The 24,446-nt window shown below is 47.6% G+C and overlaps 1 protein-coding gene across 3 annotated transcripts in view; it reads left to right on the top strand.

Moving 5' to 3' along the window:
- MAP2K4 (mitogen-activated protein kinase kinase 4) overlaps window positions 1-24,446 on the top strand; it is a 61,282-nt gene that overhangs the window by 35,389 nt on the left and 1,447 nt on the right. For all 3 annotated transcript variants that reach the window (XM_072936880.1, XM_030287163.4, XM_030287162.4), the window contains 8 exons: window positions 1,266-1,440; window positions 10,809-10,928; window positions 17,018-17,137; window positions 17,891-17,942; window positions 18,345-18,472; window positions 22,004-22,081; window positions 23,386-23,534; window positions 24,140-24,185. In XM_072936880.1, the coding sequence (XP_072792981.1) occupies window positions 1,266-1,440; window positions 10,809-10,928; window positions 17,018-17,137; window positions 17,891-17,942; window positions 18,345-18,472; window positions 22,004-22,081; window positions 23,386-23,534; window positions 24,140-24,185 (868 nt within the window). The remainder of the gene's footprint in view (window positions 1-1,265; window positions 1,441-10,808; window positions 10,929-17,017; window positions 17,138-17,890; window positions 17,943-18,344; window positions 18,473-22,003; window positions 22,082-23,385; window positions 23,535-24,139; window positions 24,186-24,446) is intronic.

Genomic DNA, 24,446 nt, shown 5'->3' with positions numbered 1-24,446 from the left:
GGGTCCCAGCTGGGTGGTGTTTGCAGCTGCTGGTGACCAATATGGGATTTATCAGCGTGGAATCAGCCGTGACCTGTTTATTCCTCGGCTGATAAACTCGATAAGCTCCGTGTGTTTGGTGGAATCCTCCATGTGTGTTCTGCTCCTTGGGCCAGACCCTGGTCAGGCAAGTGGGGGCTGGATCAAATATCCACTGAGTTTGATAGATCTCTCCTGTGACAGGGGGGTCACAAGTACTCGTGTGCTTTAAAATCCGTGTGAGATCAGTGTGCCCTGCAGTGGGAACTGTCTGCATTGCTCTTAATGCATCTTGAAGGTGGAAAATGTGGGCTTTTGGCTTACTTTATGACTCAAGAAGTGTGAATCAGCTAATTAACTAATGAAAAACTGAAATTTTGCATGGCATTTTAAGATGAAAAGTGTTGCAAGTACTTGTGCATTTCCTAATGCTAATTCAATGGTAGCATTGCTGCATGTGAATGAGCCATTGGGGGGCACCTTTGAACTCTTCTGTTCACAAATTTTGGACATTCATCTGCTCCTTAGCTGGGCAAATCCTGGTGGCTTCGGTAGGGACAGGGTTTGCTTGAGAAAGTTAATTTAGGTGCTTGGTGAAGACACACCTGAACAGGCAGATTTTGTTTTCATCTGTCACAAAGAACTTGTCTTGGTTTCTGTAAATTATTAGCTCTTTATTTGATTTTGGATAAATTAAATTATTATCTAAATGTATGGGGTTTTGGGATTATTTTCTTTTTTAACTGGAGTTTTCCAATAAGGGCGAGTCTCACTGGTTCACCCAGAAGAGCTTTGCCTGTATTGACAGAATCCCAGCTGGAAGGGAGGCAGGTGCTGGGATGTGATGGTGTAGAGCAGCAGGAGCTTTGGGGAGATGGGACTGGGAGTGCTCTTCAGGCTCTTGGTGCTGCATGTTACCAGATCCTGCTCACACCCTGATGTATTTTGTGCAAAGTAGAAAGAACTGTGTAAATGAGTGCTTTGAGTGACTCTATGAGACGTATTGAATTTTATGCTGCAGCTGGAGAAATTTATCCTTAATTAAAGCTGTGGGCAAGTGTATGTCATTTTTGATTTAACATTTTCCCTCACCCCTCCACCCCCACCCCAACCAAAATCCTTTGTGGAGTCAGATTGTTGCTGTAGCTTTGTGAACCCCTCTCTTCTAATGTTTAATCAAGTGCTGAAAAGAGACATTTAAAGACTATTTAAAATGTGGAAAAATTGCTTCCCAATATTTTTGACAGAGAGAGACTGAGAACACACAGCATTGAATCATCAGGAAAATTGAAGATTTCCCCTGAGCAACATTGGGATTTTACAGCAGAGGACTTGAAAGACCTTGGAGAAATTGGACGAGGCGCTTATGGTTCTGTCAACAAAATGGTCCACAAACCAAGTGGGCAAATTATGGCAGTTAAAGTAGGTGATGCCCATCCTTACATTTGTACTTTAGTCCGTTGGGATGCAGTGTGATGGAGAATTAAGGTTCTTCCATCTAGCACCCATCTACTGCTCTGTTCTATTTATTTCTGGTGTAAAGGCTGCTGTTTGCTGAAAATACAGTGCATAATGGGCATGTTTCCAGGTGATTTGTGAAGTTCTCATAATTGCTGTGCCCTTTTCAAAATGTCTATCAGAAGCCTGCTGTTCTGAGGGGATCACACGTCTCTGGAGACTGATGATGGGGCACGGGCCTTTCACCTCTGGGTCACTGGTTCAGGTACAGCCTAGGCTGGTGGTAGGCACATCTCCTAGCTTCTTGGTGTCTTTTGTAATTAAGGTAATGGCATAAAATTAGCTGTTTATGTCAGCATGTGCCGTGGTGTGGCCTCTCCAGGAGGAGCTGGAATGGAGTGGATGTCCTCTAGGGAATGTTGTGCTCTTGCTGATGTATGATGGAGTGTCTGCTTTGTGCTCACCGTGTCAGACTGTCCTGGAGGTGGAAAGTGTAGCAGGTTTCTTGACTGTCCATTTTCTACTTCATGCTACCCCAGAACTCACCTTAGAACCAGGAACAGCCTCCTCTGCCTGCTGGGCAGTAATTGCCTGTCTTGCCACAGCAGTGCTGCTCACGGAGCATCTTTGAGGAGCTGCTTGTCCGTGGAGGTGGGCAGCAGCTGTTCTCTGTCTCTCTGGTCCTTTCCTTTGCTCACTGCAGGTTGCTAATGACATCTGTCTTTAACTCTGTCAATGATATCAACTGTAAATGCTCTTATGGCTCCCAGGAGAAAGCAGAAGTGAGCTGTGTAGGAGCTGTGTTACTGTCTTTTCCAACTCTCTGTCTTCTTTGGACTATTCCCTGATCCAATCTGGAAACATTTGTCCCTGCTGGTCTCACATGCCAGGCAGACATATCTCAGCCCCAGCTCCAGCTGCTCTGAATGTTAATTCCTGCCTGTCTCTAGTGTGTCAGGTTCCTGGAGTGACCCTCATCCTTCGATCTTCTCCAGTAAATACAAATACTGACTTCCTCACAGTGGTGGGATCACTGGTTAGGTCTCTTGAGTGTTTTTGGTCACCATGCAGTGCTGTTTCAAGCTGGGTTTGAATCCCTGAAAGCCTCCAGTGGAGCTAGAGGTTACCTGTAGCTAAAGGCTGGTTTCTTTCAGCTGCCTTTGGTAGAACTCTTTGGTGTATTTTGCAGGTGACAGGTTGAGAAACATTGGTGTAGTGAAATGATTCCTGGACACCTCCATCTTCTCAGACTCGGGGTGTGTGACCTGGGTAGCTGTAGTTTTGCTGAGGGTGTGAAGGGGCACACCCCCAGAGAGGAATGGCTGTTTCCCAGAGCTCTGCTGTGGCTACAGCCGTGCAGAGACTTTGTTGGATTGTCTCATGTCATGGAGAAGATTTGTCTGCTGGCACAGGGCTTCTCTTGTCCCACACTGTTTGCACAAGGGCTTTTCAGCAGCCTAGGTGAGCCTGGTCACTGTTGAGGGCCCGTGGTGCAGGTACAGCCATGTGGGAGGCAGAAGGCACCAGTTCTGTGTCCTTGGAGCACGTGGCTGGAGATGCACGTGCAGCATGTTGAGCTGGCTCTCCCAAGGGATGAGATGTCTTCTGAGCCTCGGGGCTTCTGGGCTTGGGGGGTCACTTTTAAACAAGTAAATCCAATTTGTTTACAGTGACTAAACTGTGAAATGTTAAAGCTGTGGGCTGGGCTGGTGCCATCTTCTTTTCTCTGACCCTGTTTCTTTTGGGTGGACATGGCTGGGCCTGCCAGGGAAGAAAGATTGGAGGGTTTGGGTAACAGCATCATTTCTAAAACAGTAGTGGTGATTGTTCTGTTTGTCCCAGTGGGGAGAAAACACAGAATTGAGCAGAGGAAGACCCATGGGTTGAACGGTCAGTGAGGCCTCCAAGGCAGCAGCAGCAATTCCCCAGACTGGATGGTGCAGTTCTTTGAGATGAAGTTTCAGGATGGGGCTAAGCTTGGGCTAGTGACTAGTTCATCCCACACTCCTCAGATTTTCCTTTCTCAGCCTCCTGATGCTTTTGAGGCAGCCATGGCTGTGCATTAATCTTCTGCTCCTCCTGTCTTAATCTGTCTGTGCTGGGGACTGTTCCCCTCCTGCTCTCTCTTTCTCTCAAGCTTTGTGGTCTCTTCACTGTGGAACTATTGCCTTCAGCCATGTGTTCTCCTTCAGCATAAATCTCTTCTGGAAGAGGAGTTTGGGTAGGGGAATTGTGCTTTGTGAAGAGGTGTCGGTTCAGTGAGGTCTTGCCTGTGATCTCTGTGGCACCTGCAGCTCTGTGGTGTGGCACTGTGCTGGGGGCAGGTGGCAGGATCCCCTTACAGCTGGAGGGTGCAGCCACTGTCTGATTATTTGCTTTTGCTGCTGTCACTCCTGTGCTTCCCCAAGAGCAGCACCAGTGCAGCAGGCCATGGAAGGACATTCAGCACAAGAAAACAGCTTTATGGAAGCTGCAGGCCAAAAGTTGGCTGTTCCTTACTACTCACTAGATGCAGAGAAAATTGGTACAGGGCCCCGTCCCAGCTGCTCCTCCATCCTTCTCTGCCACTCCCCAGATTTCCACTTTTGTTGCTGCAAATTCCCAGTGCAGTCAGGAAATTCCTACCCCACTTCTGGAAGGGCTGTGTCCTGCTTGCAGCTACCATGAGCAGGCTTGTCATCCCATTCTACCACAGGGATATTCAAATCCTCCTTCTTCTGCAGGTGTGCAGCTTGAAACATTGCTCCTTTGGAGTCTTCCTCTGGCTGAAGGCAGCTCCTGCTGTGCCAGGCCAGCTGGGCACCTCTGGTCACTCCTCCTGCTCCCCTCCAAGGGTGTGGCTGCCAGAGCATATCTTCAGATCCTGTTCCCAGCTCCTTTCTCTTGCTTTTCATAGTCTGTCCTGCCTTTGCCCAAGGAACAGTTCCTTGAAGCTTCCCAAGCTTTCCTGCTTGGGAGAGTTAAGTGTCACAGGGCACACGGGCTCCTGGGCCCCCGGCACAGCCTTTTTTTGCTGCACATCCAGTTTTTCTTACCACTGAAGGAAAACAATTCCTGAGGGCTGCAATAGCACCAAGATAACTTGAGATCTGCAGGTGGAGACATGGATTTCTTTCATTTTTCCCTGTAACTCATTTTGGACTATCAGCCCATGGGTCCTGGCAGATACAATCCTGTACTTTTAATGAGTCTCCTGGCATGGGCAGGGCTGCCAGGCCCTGGGTGAGTCAGGCTTTTCATCTGTGCTCCAGAGTCAGTAGAAAAGGAGGAAGATGTGCCTGAAATGAGCCTTTTTGTGTTGCTGGCTAAAACTACTGCAGCAAAGCTTCAGCTGATGGAGCATGGCTGGGATGATGAGCTCTTGTCCTGCTCCTCCCTCTCCCTTAGCCTTGGTCATTCTCTGTGGATACTCATTTCAATGCCAAAACCATTCTGTTCCTCTTTGGGAACGGGCTGGAGGCTGGAGTGGGCTGAAGGAGCAGGGACCTGGTCCTCCTGTTGCTGCCACCTGTAACTGTTTGTGTACCCCTTATGCTTTCTGCCATAGAGAGCTATTTCCTAAAGCTATCAGGAGGAGGGGGAGAGGATGTAGGAAAGAGGGGGATTTATGTCCAAACCTTTCTCCTTTTTGCCCCTAGAAAATGTTGCATTATGTTCTCCTAATCTTCCAAATTTTTATTTCTGAATAAAAATCAATCCTTTCATTCTTAAGGTCACTTCCTTTCAGATCTTCCTGGAGATGCACCTTTTTACTCTGGGTCAACTGCCATCACAGTCTTCCTGTCACTGAAAATACCCTTTTCATTTTCTTAAGGATTTTTTTGGCATATGAGGTCAAGACTTTTCCAGGTGGGAAAGAGAGCAGTCCACTTTTGTCCAGTGCCAGATCTGGTTATGCAAACCAATAAATGCAAGGGAAGTTTGTATGCTGAATCCTCACCTTGTCAGGTTTCTCTTCCTGGCTCCTCATTTTCCAGAGAAAAATCTCTTTTCCTGACTGGTGTCTGTCTGCTGCACCAGCTCTTTGTGGTCTTGCCTGGTTGGGCTTCCAGTTCTACTCAATACCCTTTGATTTTGCTCCTGGTTTCTTGTTTTTGTGTTAGTCTGGTTTTTCCCAGCCTGTGGCAGCCTGGGAGAGTGACTTGTGCCCATTGTCCTGGGCTTGCCACTGTGCAGAGAGCTCTGGTTCCTCCTCAGGATCTGCTCCAGTGCTGTCCTGCTTTTGTCTGAGAGGCTCCACAGTAGGTGCAATTCTCCAGCCCTTTTTGTCTTTGCCCTCCAGCATCACCACATGGTGTTGTCCCAGCTGCTCCAAGGACTCTTGTTCTGTGAGGGTGCCACAAATTAGAGGCACATTAAGAAGCCCCATTTAGTTGGAGGAAGTGTTTTCTTGGAAAACTCACCCAGCTTATGGGGGTTGTAATTTCTGGCCTGAGGTTTCCTTTTGTCCCTGGTGATAGTTCACACAAGATGGATGCTTTAAAAGATCCCTGGAATATGAAAAAAAAAAAAAGCCCAAACTGTAATGAAAGTTGGGGAGCATTCTTCCAGTTAGAGCAGGATGCTCTGCTTTGCACTGAAATGCTGTACATGGTGGGTTTTATTCGCCAGGGTACTTCACAGTGCCTCTGGAACTGCTTGTTTGAAAAGTTCCTACAATAAATAAGAACATATTTACAATTGTCAACCTTTGATGTGTTGGGTGGCTCCTGTGCCGGTCAGGAGCCTAAACTCAGCAGTGGTGTCCTGAGCACCTGGTGTTCCTGGCAGTGATGTCTGAGCCTCAGGCTCAGGCAGGAGATCTTCACTGGCTCCTCACCTCTTCTGTCCTGCAGCAGGGAACACTTCAGACATCTGGGCTTCACCATCAGCAGCTTCTCCCAGTTTTGTTTCAACCAGTTCAGCTGGGTGAGAAATACATCACCCAGAGATGAGCCGAGTGGTTTGTGCTTTGGTTGACCTTCAAGGTTCTTATCACAGCCCCATGGAAGCATCTTGCACTTCTTTTTAATTGAATTAATTTTCTCTCAGGGATGGTTCAGCTAGAAGAGTAACCCAGCTGGGGGAGAGGGTGATTTTGCCACAGTGTTCAATTTTCCCCCACCTCAAAAGAAGGTGATTTTCATCTGTAGGCCAGAATTTTCTGTGCCTTCCAATATCCTCAGCCTGGCTGACTTAGGCCCACTGCAGTATTGCCTAGTCCAGCCTCCAGTTACAGTCAGTCTCCTCTACAGTCACTGTTTTCTCTTTAATGTAACAATATTTGTGATGTGCTCCACTTGTTCTCTGAACTTTTCCCAAGGAAATCAGAAGCATTTTCAAGATCAGTGGGGTAATTGGAAGTGTCAAACCCATGGGCCCATGAAAGATCCCTGTTCTTCCTGGGGAAGCCAGCGGGCCATGGAGCTGTTTCTTGTTCTGAGCAGTGTCTCTTGTACATCATTTTGGGAGTCAGGGCTTGTTCTCTCATCCACAGCTTCAAACCAGAAATTCCTGTCTGACTTTCTAAGGTTTCTCACTGGCAGTCTCACAGCTTCAGGAGGTTGCTAAGTATCAAATGCCTCTGAGAGCAGAATTTTGACATTTATTTATACCTCCATGATTCCTCCATCCTTTACTGGATGTCTGATAGCCCATAAAGGCCCATCAGAATTATACATTAGTATATTTAGCTCCATCCAGGGGCAAATTTCTCTGTTCTTTCCATGTCCATATAACTTCCAAAGAGAAGTCTTGGGGTTTTATTGCCAAACCACCATTGTAATTCTTCACACAGTTGAGTGACACCTTGAGAATTTTCTGTTTCAGTCATTTGTTTAGGTCTGCTGGCTGAGAGCTGGGGAAACCAGTGTTCCCAGTCCTGTTGGAAGGGCAGCTGGGGATGGAGTGGATGAGTAAGAGCTGGAAAGGAACGGTGAGGAAGAGTTAGAGCCTCATCACAGGAGGTGGGAAGCTAGTTGTGATCTGCTTCAGTCACCATTAAACGTGTTTCAGATGGCGAGATAGATATTCCCATCCTCAGCAGTGACTGGGCAAACCCTCTTTTTGCTGCTGGTTTGTTGTCCCAAATCTCTGCCATCTCATGGAAGGAGCACTTCTCCCATGGCACTGCCAGGCACTGCTGTGCTGAGCTTTCTGCTGAGGACACAGGTGAGCCCCATGCTCAGGGCAGTTCTGGACTGTCTCACAGCTCAAGGAGTTGAGTTTCAGATTAGTGTTTACAGCTTTTTCTTTTCCTTTTTTTTTTTTTTTATTTTTTTTCAACCAGTCACTTCATGCTGCACCTGAATCTTTCTGTGTGCATATTGGGGCTGCATGATGTCTCTTCTGTTTTGGGTCAGGTTTCTGGAATCTGCCTGGTTTTAGGTTTCAGGGTGCCACAATCCACAGCAGAGACTGTGCTTTTGCTGTTGATGCTACCCAGAGCATGGCTGCTTCTTCCTGGTGTTGAAAGGCTTTGTCCTAACCTGTGTTTGAATAAAAAGGGCCAGAGAATTTTATCCTAAGAGGATTTGATACAGTTTAAATTGGAGGCCAACAAGGAATTGCTAAAAAGGAGACTCCATAATCTTCTACTGCAAATCCCCCTTTTTCTATCTGTGGCTTGTTTGGCCGTGGGGTCACTTAGCAGTGACTTGTCAATGCAGGAAGGTGACTGGGCTGAGGTCTGTAAGGCCTGAAGTGAAGTCAGCCCCTGTCCATCCCTGACTGAAATGCTGCCTTCAAGCAGCTGCCTCACCTTGTGTCTTTCTTCCCTGCCATGTCCCATGTTCTTGGGGAGTTCCTGTGGGAGCTGCTGCAGTGCTTTGCTCCGTGCCTTGGGTTTAGGAGGCAGGCTGTACCGTGGCTCACGTGCTGTTTGGGTACTGACTGCTGTTGACTTTCCTCTCTTCCCTGTTCTGCTGCTGAGCTGGGATGGGCTGCAGCAGGTTCCCTGGCACGCTGCAGCTGAGCAGAGCCACCTTGTCCAAGCTGGGCTGACCCTGTCTGTGTGCTGTACTGCATGCTGCTCCTCAGAGCTCTCCCTTTCTCCTGACTTTGCCAGTCTCCAGCACTGTTGTATGAGGCCTCCCAGTCTTGTATCACGGCATTCCTTTCACTCTCTGAAGCAGTATTTGTTGTAATGTCCATGTTGGCTCCTCAAGCTGTCCTCTGCCCTGTAGCTGACCCACTGTCTGTGCCCTGGGTGCTCTGCCAGCCCTTTCTTGCTGGGAGCTCGTGTTTGAGAAGAGGAGTGTTTGGGTTCAGTGTTGTTCTGGAGTGCCATTAATGTCACCTCCACCATACAGAGTGTATTTCACATGGTTTGCAGTGCTGGAGGAGTAACAGCAGAGGAGGAATGTCAGAGGTGGGAGGAGAAGAGGTGGACTTTGAGCAGGATGCTGTGGGGTTGTCTGTGACAGATTGTGCAGGTGCAAGGGGAATACAGAGCAGGGCTGGGCCAAGTCTCAAAGGACCAGGAAAGAGGCTTTTTTGGAGACAGACATGGAGTGGGCACAGAAGGAGAACACAAGTTACAATATGGAGAAAAGCTCCTCTCGTTCCTCACCAGAGGTGACCTTTTCAGTGTGGATCGTGTCTCGGTGAGAGGCTGAACTGTTGGCCGTAGGTCTCACCGTGGTGGCTTTGGCTTCCATCACCTTCTGTGGAGGTCAGAGCAGTGGCATTTGCATTTCACACAGCGCTGCTGGGGTGTCACTTGGAGAGAGACATTCACTCTGCTCGGCCTTCAGCCTCTCGGGGGGAGTGCAGAGCTTTGTACGGTGAGGGCACCAGGGCAGGACCCAGCCAGTGGCTGGCTGAGCTCGTGTGACACAGACCTGAACCAGTGACCTGGAGGTGAAGTGTTTTAGTTCCATTCCTGGCCCGTTGAGCTGCTTCTTGCTCTGTTGGTGGCACAGAACTCCACCTGCTCAGCACATCACAGGTATTATGGACTGTGGGTGCTGCATAAGTCTCCTGACAGGTCCCTAAGAACTCTAGAATTCACAGGGTGGGAAAATGGCAATATAAACATATTATTTACTGGTCTAGACCAAACTAGAGGTGCTAGAACATTAAGAGCAAGTGGTTAAATACCAAAATTCCAGGATGCACTGCAGGTAAGGAAAATTACAGTGTTAATAGTGTCCTTGTTTTGTATGGTTCGTCACAAAATAAGTCCTAAAGTGCATAAGGGTGCACTGTTTCACATGTGGTGCTATTAATGGCCAGTCTTGAAAGTACCTTCACTCACCTGGCCTGGGCTGGCTGATGTGTGTGGTCCTGATGCCACCAGCAGTTGCCCATGGGTCCATAGTATTGGTGAAATGGGTGTTAGTATCTTGCAGATTTTTTCCACAAGCTTGAATAAATTTTCTTTCATGGGTAGCCATGTAGTTTTTGTCCCTGAGGATGGTCCTGGCTACCTTTGTTGCTTTGGACATCTTGCCAGATATTTTTTCTTGGTTTTTTTAATGTTTTTTCAACATGAGTCACAGCTTCAGGATCACGATTTCCTCACTTGTGATTCAGAGAATGTATTAATTAGTGCAAGATGTTAAATATATCTATAAAATCACATGAAAAACTGTATGGTCATCTCCATCCTTCATTTAGCCAGTTTCATGTTTGAAAATGGACAGTTTTGTGTTTTCAAATGTGCATTGTTCTTTCAAGCCCAAATGAAACTTTTTAATATATACAGTGTATAGTATATGTATACATATATATCTCTATATACACATGGGGTATGTAGCTATATAAACTATGTTTTGTGCTGTTTTGGTGTTCCCTCAGCCAGTACTAGGTGAAGGACTGTTAGTTTTATGAGAAGAGCTCACAGGACTGCTGCCCATCATTAACATTACCAGAGAAATGTGTTCCCTGGGTTATGTGGCAGTCCCTTCTCCCCAGCCATGGTGGAGGCTGTGGAAGGAGCCTTTTTCTTCTGTGCTTAGAAATTTTAAACATAATGTTCCTTGGTTAAATTTCAAACCAGTCTTCAAGCCCCTTCCAACATGGCTAAGAACTGTGTGGGAATTTGTTTTGAAATGAAAGCCTGGATGTGGTGTTTTGCTGTACTTTTCAATGAAATTTCAGCTCTTTAATTTCTTCCTGACATTTCATCTGAAAATGTTGATGCTTATGTGAGGACTGAGGGCTTTATAATCTGATTAAACAGCTTTAGAAGTGTTCAGTTCCATTTCTTATTTGAGAGCACTGCTTGATTCTCTGGAGTGCTTTTGGGCACACTTGGGTTTGGGGTCCTGGTCACTCTTCTCCACCAGCAGGGCTGAGGGTGCAGTAATGGTATGGAAGTGATGAAGTCTCTGCCACTCTTCCTCTTTCAGAGAATTCGGTCGACAGTGGATGAAAAGGAGCAGAAGCAGCTTCTGATGGACCTTGATGTAGTGATGAGAAGCAGTGACTGCCCGTATATTGTTCAGTTTTATGGCGCGCTCTTCAGAGAGGTGGGCACCCCAAACTTGCTTCACTTGTAGCAGAGTTTGGGTTTTACCTTGTTTTTTTTTTTTTCCCTTTGTAATTTCAAACTCGTGCTAAGGAGGAGAAAATTGATTGAAGTTAAGTTTCTTGGTTCTCCACGTTTACTCCAGGGTGTTTAGCCAGGAGACTCAGCACTTCTGGGCACTTCTGAACAAGCATTTGGTCCCTTTGCCACAGGAGTTTTGGAGAAGATGAATGTTGAAATCTGACTGCTCCTTCTCCTTCCTCCTGTGTCTCCTCTGCAGGCTTGGATTATCCCTGCTCCTGTAATTGCTCTGTTGTTGAAACTGCCACAGTGTAGGGGGACAGACATGGAATCCTTGCCTGTTTCCCATTACTTCAGCACAAATCCAGTACCTCTACTCAAGGGAAGGAGGAAAATAAAGACCTAAGGGCTGCAGGTGGTCTTTGGGAATTATCAGGCATAGCAACCTGTGCAGTCTTGTGGGGTTTTACTGGAAAACATTTGGAGGGAGGTCAGTGTTGTAGGTAAAACCCAAAACTGTATCTGAATATTTAATTCCTGCTTCTAGAGAGTCTGCCTCTGTAATTTTGCCAGGTCACTCCTCTGGCTTTAAATCTCATTCTCTAAAATAAGCATAATAATCCTTCCTTTTCCCATGCTCTGCCTTTTCTGATGTTTTTGAACATAGAGCCGTTTTGGGCCAGCAGGCATTGTCCATATTCACACCATGCAAGCTCCTGCCATGTGTGGAGCCTCAGCTTGGCTGGAAATTTCCAGCTTTGCTGAGATAAAGGTGACAAGGCTGTCAGCTGGTGTGAGGAAAGGTCTGTGGACAAAAGAGTGTCTTACCAGATGCTGATGAGCAGCATGCTCAGAGCTGTGCAAGCCTCTCACCTCCTTGCAGCTCTGGACACATCCCAGGGTGTAAATGTAAATACATAAACAATAAAAAACCGTACCTTAACCAGCACCCAGATGTTTGCTTGGCTGCATTCTTTGTCGTGTCCAAAAACCTCACCATCCTGCAGCCAGGCAGGGCTCCCAGGGCTCCTTGCATGCTCTGTCTGGGAAAGGTTTTGCTGGCATTGCTCTGGTTGGAGTGAAATCCCCTTTTCCCCCCTTCAACATGAGTGGTGTTTGCTTCAGAGATGAAAGCAGCCCTCTCCTTGATCCCTCACTGCCTAGGGATGCTCCAAGTCACATTCCTCAGGGGTACACAGGGTGAGCTGGGAGGCTTCCATGAAGTTTTCTGTCTTGTCTTATTAATTACTTGTTCTAATATTAAGTAGACTCTTAATCTTCTAAAGATAGCAAAGTATGACACCAGAGAAGCACAGAAGGGGAAAAAAGGAATTTCACCAGGATGTTTGGATCTGCCTGACTCCCCAATTTGCTGATCAGATCTGTTCTCAAATAACTGTGAAAGATCCACGTCACTGCTACACCATCCCCTGAGGTGTAAGAGCTCATGGGAAATTGGTAAAGACCAAAACTCTCTCAGGAAATCTGCAGCAAACAATATAAAACAAAGCTCTTTGTTCCAGCACTTCAAGGTGAAAAGTAAGAAAATCCTTTTGGGAATCCCTACCCTGAGCTGGGATTCAGATTCTCTGGCTATGGATGGAGCAACCAGTGAGAAATCTTCTTTGGCTGCTCCTAAAAGGTGAAAGACTTCACGTGAGCCTCTTTAGAGGAGTTGAACAGGCTGAAGAGGCAGCTTGTGCAGTCAGAGGGTTGGCAGGATGCAGGCAGCCCCAAGAGAAGCAGCAGGGCAGCTGGCACATAGGGAAGGCAGGCAGCCTTCCACAACAGGGAGTGTTTGATGTGGAGAGGCAGAGCTAAGCTCTGGGATCCTGGCAGTTTGGGAATACTAAACCAAATCGGATAAAATTATCCAAGGTCTTACTTTGTAGCCAGATAAGCAGCCAGGGAAGTAGCTGTGAACACAAGTTCCTGTGAATACCTGCAGTTTGATTTGGAAAGGTAGGAAATACTACACAAAAATTTCTGTAGCTGTGTTTTCTCTTGCTTGTTCCACATTTTGTGATAGGAGAGTCTTCTCTGGGTCCTGCTTGTTCCTCAGCAGGCAGCACCTGAACCTTCATCACTTGCTGCTTGTTCTTCAGTCAGGAGGGACATTTCTGTCAGTGTATGTCTGTGCATGTGATGGAATGTGTAACAGTTGATTGCCAGGTACAGGACTTCAGCTCATTGGCACCCATTAAATGAGATTAAATTGCTTGGTCAAAGAACAAAATTGAAAAAGTAAAAGACAGTGTTTCATGGAACCAGGGGCTTCAGTTCACCATGGCCACGACATGGTTGGCTTTTTGGGCTGCAAGTACGTGTTACCAGCTCATGTCCAATTTTTCATCCACCAGTATCTCCCAGTCCTTCTCCCCAGGGCTGCTCTAAATCCCATCATCATTATACTGGTGAGTGCCCTGACCCAAGTGCAGGAACTTACACTCACTGAACTTTGTGGGGCTCCCACTGGCCCCAGGAGACCAGCTGGTTTTCCATACTGCACTCAGGAGAGCCCAGAGTCCTTCTGGTGCACACACATCTGATTGAAGAGGGTCTGGCTACTCATGCTCATGTGCTTCCTCTCAAGGCTCTGTTTGCTAGATGGGGGAAGAAAAAAAATTTAAAAACTGGTTGACAGGGATTCTGCAAACATTTCACTTGAGTCTCTCCTTGTGAGAAAAGAGCTGTGGCCTGAGCCCACGGGGCTGCACTGGGACCCCCAAGACTTTGGCCCTGAGCATGGCTGTTTTAAGAGCTTTTAAGGTCTGAGAAAAAAAAAAAATTGGTCTTATTTTCTTGCCTGTGCTACAGGCTTTACAGCTGCTCTGGTTTGAAACAGTACCTGTAAAGCTGGGAATGTTTGGGTAGTTACCATGACCACACTAGTGGCTCTTCAAAGTACCTGTTCTGATTGTGTTTCTCTTTAAGAGGGGAAGAGGAAAGAAGCTTTATTTGACTTGGGATCTCAGGAGTGGCTCCTACACAGTGCAAGTGTAGCTGAGCCAAGTTTAAACCAATAAGTTCAATACTTGATAAAAGTATTCAATGAAAAATTCATTGCAAGTTGCAGAACATGCCTAGGAAGCTGGGTAAATCAGCCCATGGGGAACTTCTGCTGGCAGGAGAGAAGAGCTGGGATGGATGTGTTGGTAGCACAGTGCTGGGCTGGTGTGAATTGCTGACACAGTTGTTTGCTATTGATGCACCTCACGCTGGTTTTATGGAAATCCTTGACTGTGCTGCCATCCCTCAGCCCATCTGTCCCCGCTGCCAGTCCCTGGTCTGTAGGAAAAGTGTCCTGTGTGCCATGTAAGTACATGGTGGTGGTGGTGACATTTGTCAGCCTCTCTCACTGCTGTAGCTGCAACTTGCAGAAGGAGCTGGCTGCCCCTGCAGTGGGCAGATGTGATAAACCTTCAGCATTTCCATCACAGAGTGGTGGGTGTTGGCAGGGACCTCTGAGGTCATCTTTTCCAACCCCCATGATCAAGTGGGGCCACTTGACCAGGATTGTGTCCAAATCGCTTTTTAATTTCGCCAGGGATAGAGTCTCCACAGTCTCCTGGGGCAACCTGTGCCAGTGACAAATCCCCCTCACAAAAAGTGTTTCCTCATGCTCAGAGGGAACACCTCCTGTGTGTCAGACTGCTCTGCTTGTGTTGCTCAGCACCACTGAGCCAGCCTGGCTCCATCCCCTGTGCAGCTTCCCCTTTGGTTGGTGAGGTTCCCCTGAACCTTCTCCAGGCTGACCAGTCCTGGCTTTATCAGCCTTTCTCGTGGGGAAGATGCTCCTGTTCCTCAGTCATCTTAGTTGCCCTTTGCTGGAGTCTCTCTTGCACTGGGGAGCCCAGCACAGGTCACAGCCCCCCAGGTGTGGCCTCCCCATTGCTGGATCGAGGGGAAGGATCAGCTCCTTCCATCTCCTGGTGGTGCTTTGCCTCGTGCTGTGAGCCTTCAGCCCAGCAAAGATGGATTGTAGGCTCTTGTTCAGTTTAATGGCCACGTGGAGCCACAGGTCTCTTCCTGGTGAGCTGAACTCCAGATGGGTGACATCCTTGTGGCACCTGCTCCCTTGTCAGTGGGAATTCTCTGCATTGAGAAGCTGCAGCATCTCTGTTGCTTGTGAAACAGCTTTCGTGTCTGTCCTGGACAGGAATATTTTTAATTAAATGCAGAGGGTGTTCCTGGACATTTTTTGGAATGTCTACGAGATGTGCATTAGCATCTGGTAATCTAATACCCAATGAAGACTAAAATACATTCTTTGGAAGAATAGCTCTAACAGGAAGAGAAAGGTAAAGCTGCTCTTTTGTCATTTTATGATCAGAAATCAGCCTGACTTAAGAGGCAAAATGTAAAGTGGAACTTCCATTTGGGTGGTTTTGTCCTCACAGTTCACAATGGAGTAGGACTTGCCCATGTACGTCAGCACTTCTTGGTATTGGTCAGGAAAACAGCTGAGCCCCCAGCCAGTCTTCCTTTTCCTTCGTGTTAAAATTCACCAGTTTGCTAACAGATAAGGCTCTCTGAGTCCCAGGAGAGTTAGCCTGTAGAGTTTTGGGTCTTGCCACCAGCCTTAAGGATACTGCATAGTGGAAAAGGCCTGTTACCTTTTTCCACTGATCTTGCTGACATGAATTCATGTAGGGCAGGTAAGTTTTTTATTACCAGATCAATAAACGCCCTCATTCAGGAGTTCTGTATGGCATCTACTTCAGGACACCTGTAAAACAGGTTTTTCCTTGAATGCTTTTGACCATAAAAGGTTTTTTTTTTTATTGCTTAAAAATTACCATTGGATAGAAATGTGTTGTAATTTAAGGTTTCAGTACCATACCCATCCCAACCTGTGATGCAGAGTGCATGTGAAGCCTTGCTTATGATAATGGCCCTGCTCAAGTGTTGTTCACTTGGTTGGTTTTACTGCCCAAACACCAGCAGTTGTAACCTGGGCAGTGGAAGCACTCCTAGTACTGGTGCAGCTGGACATAAATACAAGGCTGCAGGTGGTCTGTGGTATTCTGGCTCTCTGGAACCAGTCCTGTCCCCCCCACAGTCTCACTACAGTAGCCCAGGATTGTAGCCCTGTCCCAATTTTTTTATAAATTTGATCAAAACAGAAGCAGTTTTTGGATGATCCTGTGGCCAGTAGAGCCAGTCCATGAGAGAGAGGTTGCTCTCATTATAGACAGCTCATAAAACTCTGGTGGGCTTCCAGTCTCACTTTGATTTATGCACATCACTGCCACTGGAGCTACATTTCTTGCCCTGAGCCACTCTCCATTCCATGGAAGTGCTTCATCTGCACTTAGCCTTTGTTGCTAGTGTGCAAAAGAGAAATTTTCCACATGAATTGCCCAATTTAATTTCTGTAGTTTAAATCTGAACAGTTCCTTAGCCAACTTCCTCCATAGCCAACCTGTTGTCTGTAGCAGCCCAGGATCACCTTTTTCCAGGACCTCTGAAATGTGCTGGTCATGCCCTTGTCCTGCTGTGCTGCTCTGGCCTCTTTCACTGTGATGTCCCTGCTTCCATGTCTGTCACAACACTTACTCCATCTTCTGCTTTTTTTTGGGTGCAGTGAGTTTTCTGGGCTCAGCCTTGTAGCAGCCCTTGAGTAGATGAGATCAGCTCCTGCTCTGCCTTGAGCTGATGTGAAAAGCCTGATGCCAAATGAGCAGTGTAAGCTCAGCTGCCCTTGGCTGTAACCCAAAATCTTCTTCCCCAGCCACACAGCCCTTCCTAGGAAAGCAGCCCCCCTCTTCTGGGTGTTCCCCTGTGCCTGCAGCTTCTGGAGAGCAAAACACCGTGTGAGGCTTGGATTCATCTGTGTTCAAGCAACTAAACTGTAATGCCAGGTGTGAGCTGGGCAGGTAAATGCCTCTGCTGTGAATGGGAGCAAGCCTTTCATTGCTGAAATGAATCAAGCTGAATTCCTCCTTTTTATAGAATGCATGTTGCTGTTAATGTATTTCACAGGATTCCACAGATCTCTGTATGCTTTCTGGATTTGTATTTCTCTTTTTAATATCAACAGTAACACACATTCTTTTCTCTTTCCAGGGTGACTGTTGGATCTGTATGGAGCTCATGTCTACCTCGTTTGATAAGTTTTACAAATATGTATATAGTGTATTAGATGATGTTATTCCAGAAGAAATCTTAGGCAAAATCACTTTAGCTGTGAGTATTTTGTTAAGCCTTGTTGTTGAAGATAATTGAAAAGTTCAGATCCTTGTTCAGATCACACTCCATGTTAAAAGGTGGTTGGTCTGTGGAGCAGAATTGCTGCTGCTGTTTGCACCACATTGGGAATGGTTCTTCAGGGTGCTCATGACTTTTCCACAGTATGTTGCATGGTGTAAACACAGGTTCTGGGGTCAGTAATCAGTTCATAAACAGACCCCAGGACCAGCTTCCTGCTCTGTCTGCTTGAATGTGAGCACCAGCAGCCCAGGCACCAGCCCAGAACAGAGAAGCTTCTGGCAGTCCTGTGCAAAGGCTCCCAAAGGCACTGAAGAACCTGGCTGATGTTTTCTTGATATAACCTGGAGGTTCTGGCCTAATGAAAAGTCAGGAAATTGAAACAGTTGTGACTTGTTGAAAAAAATGTAGCATAGGGCTTGAAATAAGTTATTGCTGAGGATAATTAACATCAGATATTGTTCTGGCTCCACCTCTTGCTCCCCCCTCCTAGAGTGGGGTCTTTGCACCTCACAGGGGATGTGTGTTCACTTAAGCCCATACCCTCTTTTATATCACCTTATGTTTGCAGAAAAGGTTCAGAGAAAAATGTTTTATTGCCTGGGATATTACAGCATTGATATCTCAATGTGTTAAATGCTTTTAACCCCTGTTCTTGCAGTTCCAAAAATTTAATAATCACAGGACTCTTACGACATCTGCTTATTTTTCATCTGTTTTTTTTTTTCCTAGACTGTGAAAGCACTAAACCACTTAAAAGAAAACTTGAAAATCATTCACAGAGGTGAGTTCTTTGTGTCTTTTTTTAACTTCATGTATTTTCTTATCTGTTAAAATAATTGCAAGAATTGTTAGTGGCCTTTGGTTCACTCCAAGTGTAATCACAGCATCTGTACCGCCGTGAGTCTTGGGTGCAGGTTTTGAACAAGTGTGCCTGTTCTGTTGCCCCTTTAGCCTGTGCTTTTTCCATGTAAGTGTGATTTCGGGGTGGTTGGGCATCTGCTGCTGCTTTTGGGCACGTGGCATCTGCAGGGCTGGCTCCATCCCCTCGTGCTCCCATGCAGGATCCAGCGCCAAGGGTGACGGTGACGGCGCGGCACTGCCGGCCTCCATCCTCTGCAGCTGCTCTGCTTGAAATTCAAACCTCCAGCCATGACTTACTGCTTGAAATTTCTTTCCCCTGCAGACATCAAACCTTCCAATATTCTTCTGGACAGAAATGGGAATATTAAACTCTGTGACTTTGGCATTAGCGGACAGCTCGTGGACTCCATTGCCAAAACGCGGGATGCAGGCTGCCGGCCCTACATGGCGGTGAGTGGGATGGGCTCTGTGGGATCTCACCCCCCCTGTTACCAGCCTGTTTCCTGTGGGATGAACACCCCTTTCCTGGATGAAACTGAGCTCTGGCTTGAGCTCTGCTGTGGCAAAGTGTCCAAATTCCTGGGTTTTTGCTGGCTTCCTCTGCTGCTGCCAGGGCTGTGGTGCTGGAGTGGAGAGGAGCTCTGTGCCTTCCAGCAGCTCCAAAACACCATTGCCCAGGGGAGAGCAGGGCTGTCAGAGTGTGGATTTGTCTTGCTCTGCAAGAAATCCATTTGCTCTGCTAAGATTATGTCACAGGAGTTATTGCAGAGCAGAATTTCAGTGATTTTTGTAAACCACTTGAATCCCAAAGTGTGCCAGAACTTCATGCCAGCAGAATGTGATTCTGGAGAGCAGCAGTAGCAGAGCAGCTGCGTGGAAATTGCTGAGGCTGAGTCCTGGCTCCTGGGAGTCTGTCCTGCTTGTTTGCTGCCCTCCCCCTCCCAGAGAGAAAAGCTGTAGTGGTGATTTTGGAAGCTATCTGAAGGTTTTAAACACTTCAGTGCTTCAGGCTGCTTTGAAAATACATCTCTGTTCTCACATGAGCCGGTACATTGTGTAAGGAGCTGTGTCTGCTGCTGTTCATGTAACTTTAATTTTAGTGCCTGTCTTTATTTTTTGTTACTTATTTATGACTCTGTATGCTGAAAAATACTGTTTTCTGAACTCTTTTGATCTACTACCAAGTAGAAAAAAGGCAAATATCTCTCTTCCAAGGCATGGTTCCCACCTGGCCCAGGCCATGGCTCTCTGATGGGTTATCTCTGACTGTGGTGTCCAAGGCAAAACCTGTCTGCCCTGACTCTGATCTTCCTTTGAGCCATGGGTGGGTGGTCAGTTCTGCTCAGGCTGGTGTAGTTATGCCATGACAGTTCCTGGGATATCTGTAAATAGCTGCAGTGCTCCATTTCCCCTGGGATGTGGGTAGGTGAGTGCTTCCATAGCCCTTTGGTTTTCCTTTCTTCTGTCTGTCTGTCTTTGTGCACTCTGATTTGTGCAGCTCCATCAGCAGCTCCAGACCTGGGTTGACTTTTAAATGAGCAAAAGTGTTGCAGTTCAGTTTGTGTTTTGCAGAGCCTTGGCAGGGCACAGGGTTTGTGGGGCAGCCAGCAGCTGGCAAGTGATGTGGGAGATGCTTGGCCTCTTCCCTGCTGCTCTGCAGCCTCAGTGACTCCTTTCCAAGTACATGAGCATTTCCACGTACCAGGGAGCCTGGGAAATGGGGAGATGTCCCCAGTGTGTGGGCACATCTGCCAGATACTCCTCCAGGCCAGCAGAGGCTGATGTCTGAAGGGATGCTGTGATCAAACTGGATATACCTGGGAAGGAGTCAGGCTGCCACACTCCTCTCAAAAGGAAAACAGTATTTTTTTAGTGTAAAATAGGCCAAGAGTAGTAGCTCTGTTCAGCCAGGAAGGCTCTCCTTAGGGCTGCTGGATGCTTCTCCCTGATGATAGTGTTTGGTTTTGCAAGGCTCACCAAGCCCATGGCACTCGGCTCTGAAGGAGCCAGTTGGTGACAATGACACTGGGTGTCAGCCAGTCTGGCTGTGAGTGCTCTCAGGAGGCAGCAGGAGCCATGTCCAGCTGCCAAGCAAGTGCTGTGTGCTTGGACCAGAATTGTTGGAGCTGTCAGCCTTGGAGCTGTGGCAGTGAGAGGTTGTTTTGCTTTTGGCTTTCACTTCTCCTGCAATTGTTACAGAAAGCAAAGGCCTCAAAGTGTTGGTACCTCGTGTTCTCTGGAGGAAAGAAAGGCAGGACTGAGTTCCCAGGCAGTCACTGGCCCTGGAGCAGCCCGGGCTGTTCTGAGCCCTCCTCACCGTGCCCTGTGTTGGTGCCAGCGCTGGAGGTTTGCTCTGGGTGAGGTTCCACAGCCTCCACCCAGCAGTGGGTGCTCCTGGCCAGCCCTGTGTCCTCCCTGAGGTCCCTGCCTTGCCTCTGGCTGTGGGGATGCTGCTGAGAGTGGCTCAGTGTGCCACACTGGAGCTGGTGGCCTTTGTGTCATTTCTGCTTTTTGCCTTCTGAATGCCCCAGTGAAGCCAGTGCCTGTGTCAGAGAGGAAGGTGGGACTGGAAGGGCTCAGTTTGGGCAGGGGTGGAGAGGCAGACCCAGCCATTGTGAGGATGGGTGTCCTGCCCTGCTCCTTCCAGACCTCCACAGGAGGGGAGTGTGATGCTGTCACCTCCATCCTTGCTCACTCAGGTTCTTTTCCCAGGTCAGCTTGGAGCCTCTGGCTGCAAACTGGGGCTTCTCACTTCTCCCTGGTGAAGGTGGACAGTTGCTGCTGGCATTGCTGTCAGGGCCAGCTGGATGTCTTGTGGTTCAGGCAGAGATCAGGCCATGTATGCTGTTTGTATAGCTGGGGTTTGGAAGAGAGGGAGGATCTGTGATGCCCACTGCTCATTTTTCAGTCAAGATGCTGGTAATCAGGTGGACACTGAGCTGGAGAAGCCTCATGGCAGCCTGTAGCCTTCTCTGATACATCCATCCCCTGTCCCTTCACCCATCAGCACATCCAGAGATGGGTCCCACCTCAGCCATTCCTTTCCTGCTTGCTCTTGGCATCAAAAGGACACCTGGCCTGGGCCAGGCTTTGTCTGCAGCCCTCACTCCAGGTCCCCAGAGTGTCACATGGTGACTCTTCCTTCATTGGTGTTAATTGCTCCTGTGTGATCTACATGGAAAATTCTCAGCATTCTTCCCGCTCTCTATTTAGATTGGATTTATTTTGGACCATCCTGCTTTCCCTTTAACTGTGCCACCATGTTAATTATTATATTTTTAACTAAAGAAGGCAGACTGAGGTTTCTCATAAAGGTGATATGCAAGGCATAAAGATGCTTTTTACTGGTTCAGCTCTCTGGATAACCTGCTCTTAGGTGTGAACCACCCATGTCTGGCTCAATATTGCTTTCTCTGAAAGACGTTTTGCATGTCTTAAAGCCTTGTAACATCATAGTTGCCTTCAAGGGATGACTAAAACCTTGTTAGAGGAAGTTTTCTTAAAGCACATTGTTTTTAATAGTTTCTTAGTAGCTGGTTATGGAGAAGAGTTCTGGTAGGTGCTGCTAAGCCTCACTCCCCAGGGTGGTGGATGAGATGTTGATTCCAGTTCTTATGATCCCTTGGGGGAACAACTTGGCTGTGAAAACAGAGAAAGTGACACTTTGTGTTAAAGACATCCCAAAGTTGGACAAAACTAAGTAAATAAGACAGCCACAATTATTCAAGATGTTTGTACAAAAGGAAAAAAAACCCAAAGCATTGAACTGTGAAAAATTGCCATTTCTGATCACGTTTTACACTTCACCTCCATAAAATCAGCGTTGGAAGCGATTCCTTGGGATGTTTCTCTGCTGGGGTTGGCTGGCTGGCCTGGCCACAGGTTTTGCTGGGAGCTGTGCCAGGCTCAGGGTTCTCTCCAGCTTTGCAGATGCTTCCTGCATGGCACAGAGAGTTTGACTGCTCCTTCTCGCCCTTGCAGCCCGAGAGGATAGACCCCAGCGCCTCGCGGCAGGGCTACGACGTGCGCTCCGACGTCTGGAGCCTGGGCATCACACTGGTGAGTGAGGGGCTGTGCCCTTCTGTGGGCAGCACAGCCCAGCTCCCTGCTCTGCTCTGCTTCAGGTGGGCACAAAAAATTCATTTCTAGGCATCCTCCTCCTGGTGAGAGAGGAGGGGTGATCAGGTAGAGCTCATAGGTTGAGATAAAAACAATTTGTTGGAAATGGTAATGAAAAATCAATAGTAGCAGAAACAATATTAATACACAAAAGTGTACAAAAAAAAAAGAGGGTGATTTACATTCAAAATGTTCACCAAGGGCACCTGGGCAGCAGTGAACAACAGCAGATAGTTTTACCTGGCCTGAGGCACTTTTTTTCACCGAGGCCACACCCTTCTTCCTGGAAGGGAGAATCCCTTACTTCTGCCCCTGGTGATGATTTGAGGGGTATTGGATAACAACCTGGACAAGTCCACCCAGCTCCAGACCCCACCCCCTCATGGCAAAAAATATTAACTCTGTCCTGGCCAAAACCAAGAGCATTTCCTGGGTGCTTTCCATGTAAATGGTTCTCCCGAGCTCCTGCAGCTGTGTTTGCAGAGAGCAGGAGGTGAGCAGGGCTGAGCTGTTGGGTTGTAAATGAATTTTGTGTTCAGAATCTGAGGTGAGGGTGCTGAGTGTGGTGCTGCAGAGCAAAGCACCCAGCCTGTGTGAATAAGCCTCTGGCAGCTGCTGTGCTTTGGCTGCACAGAGACTTTGGTTAATCCTGGATTCTGGGATTGTGATTCCTCACTGGTTTAACCACAGCAGTGCTAGCTGCACACATTGATACAGCAAGAAGCTCTTGTTTTCTCCAGGTTGTGAAGCAGACGAGAAAGCAGAAGCAATTAAGTATGAACCAGTAGCTTCTGTTCTCACCACTGATGTTTAAAAAAACTAATTTTCAGTATCCTGGAGTTGCAGTCAGGGATCCTTATTGGTCTTCTCCAACTTGAGATATCATGTGATTGTGTTATTCTCATTGTCCATTTTCTCTAGTGGTTGTTAGGATGCCTGGGGAGGGACAGGAGGATTTTACTCTTCTACACTGGTTTGATTTGTAGTCAGTGGAGGACCAGACAAGGCCAGCACAGATGCATGGCCTGGTCAGGGTAAATCTGACCATGCCCCTCCCACAGGCAGCAGAATTTACTGCTGGGTAAAACTTTCCCTCTGCTTAGAATCATACAGAGAATAGGATGAAAAATCTCATCTCAGTCTTCCTTCTGGGGGGGTCCATCCAAGGTTGTTGCAGACATTTTTTTCCCTGACTGAGCTTCCCTGGTGTAAGCCTGCCTGCTGCTGTTGCTGTCTCCCTGCAGTACGAGCTGGCCACGGGGCGATTCCCCTACCCCAAGTGGAACAGTGTGTTTGACCAGCTGACACAAGTAGTGAAAGGAGACCCACCACAGCTGAGTAACTCAGAGGAAAGGGAGTTTTCCCCAAGTTTCATCAACTTCGTCAACTTGTGGTAAGTGTGTGCTGCTGAAAGCTCTGGGGTTGGCTCGTTTTGTTGGCTGGTGTTTGGCAAGGGTCAAGTGTCCAGCACTTCCTGGCTTTTTTTCACATTCCAGCACCAGCATAAGAGGGAGGATTTCTCACATTTTAGTGGTTTGGAGGTTATGGGGTGTGGATATTCTCTGTTCAGTCAGAGAGAAAAAGAGAAGGATTTTTCCCAGGCTTAGCCTGGCAGAAATGTTTCTCATTTTCTCTCTGACTGAACTGAGAACATCCACAATGGGGATGAGACTGAAGGGCAGACCCTGGAAACTGCTCTTCAGGAGAGGAATTAGGAGAAAACCTCTGAGAGGCTGTGCTAGGGAGAGGAGACAGGGTAAGGAGGGAAGTTTCCATGGCAGGAAGTTTGTGTCAGACATAGCCCCAGCCCTTGCCTGCACAGCTTGGGTGGAGGGATGGAGGTTACTCCTCACTCACAGTGCAAGGATGGGTTTTCCAGAAAGCCAAAGGTGGTGTGTCCCACTGTGACAGCATCATGTCCTGTAAAAGCTTGTATTTGATGTCTGTAACATTTTCCCTGATCCCACGTTCTCCTAATTATCTCTCTGCTTTCTTTAGCCTTACAAAGGACGAGTCCAAAAGGCCAAAGTACAAAGAGCTTCTGGTGAGTTCTCAGTGCTGCATCTTTCAATGCCTCCAACACACAGCTCACGTGGGGCTGGGCTCAGGCAGAAGTGAGATCTGGAGCAGAGCTGGGCAGCAGCAGGGCCTGTCTGTGGTGGGTGTGCTGAAGGAGGGAGAGCAGCAATGCTTTTGCCTTGGATCAGTCACATGTGGCAACTTGAATGATCTCTGGGCACCCGGAGGGCACCTCTTAGAGGCTGTAGTTCCACAATCAGCTCTGGGTTTTCCCATCCATTGATGT

Source organism: Taeniopygia guttata, chromosome 18 (genome assembly GCF_048771995.1).
Source record: "Taeniopygia guttata chromosome 18, bTaeGut7.mat, whole genome shotgun sequence".
NCBI classification, from domain to species: domain Eukaryota; kingdom Metazoa; phylum Chordata; class Aves; order Passeriformes; family Estrildidae; genus Taeniopygia; species Taeniopygia guttata.
The sequence above is the reverse complement of the archived record's forward strand: the minus strand, read 5'-3'. Positions and strand labels throughout refer to the sequence as shown.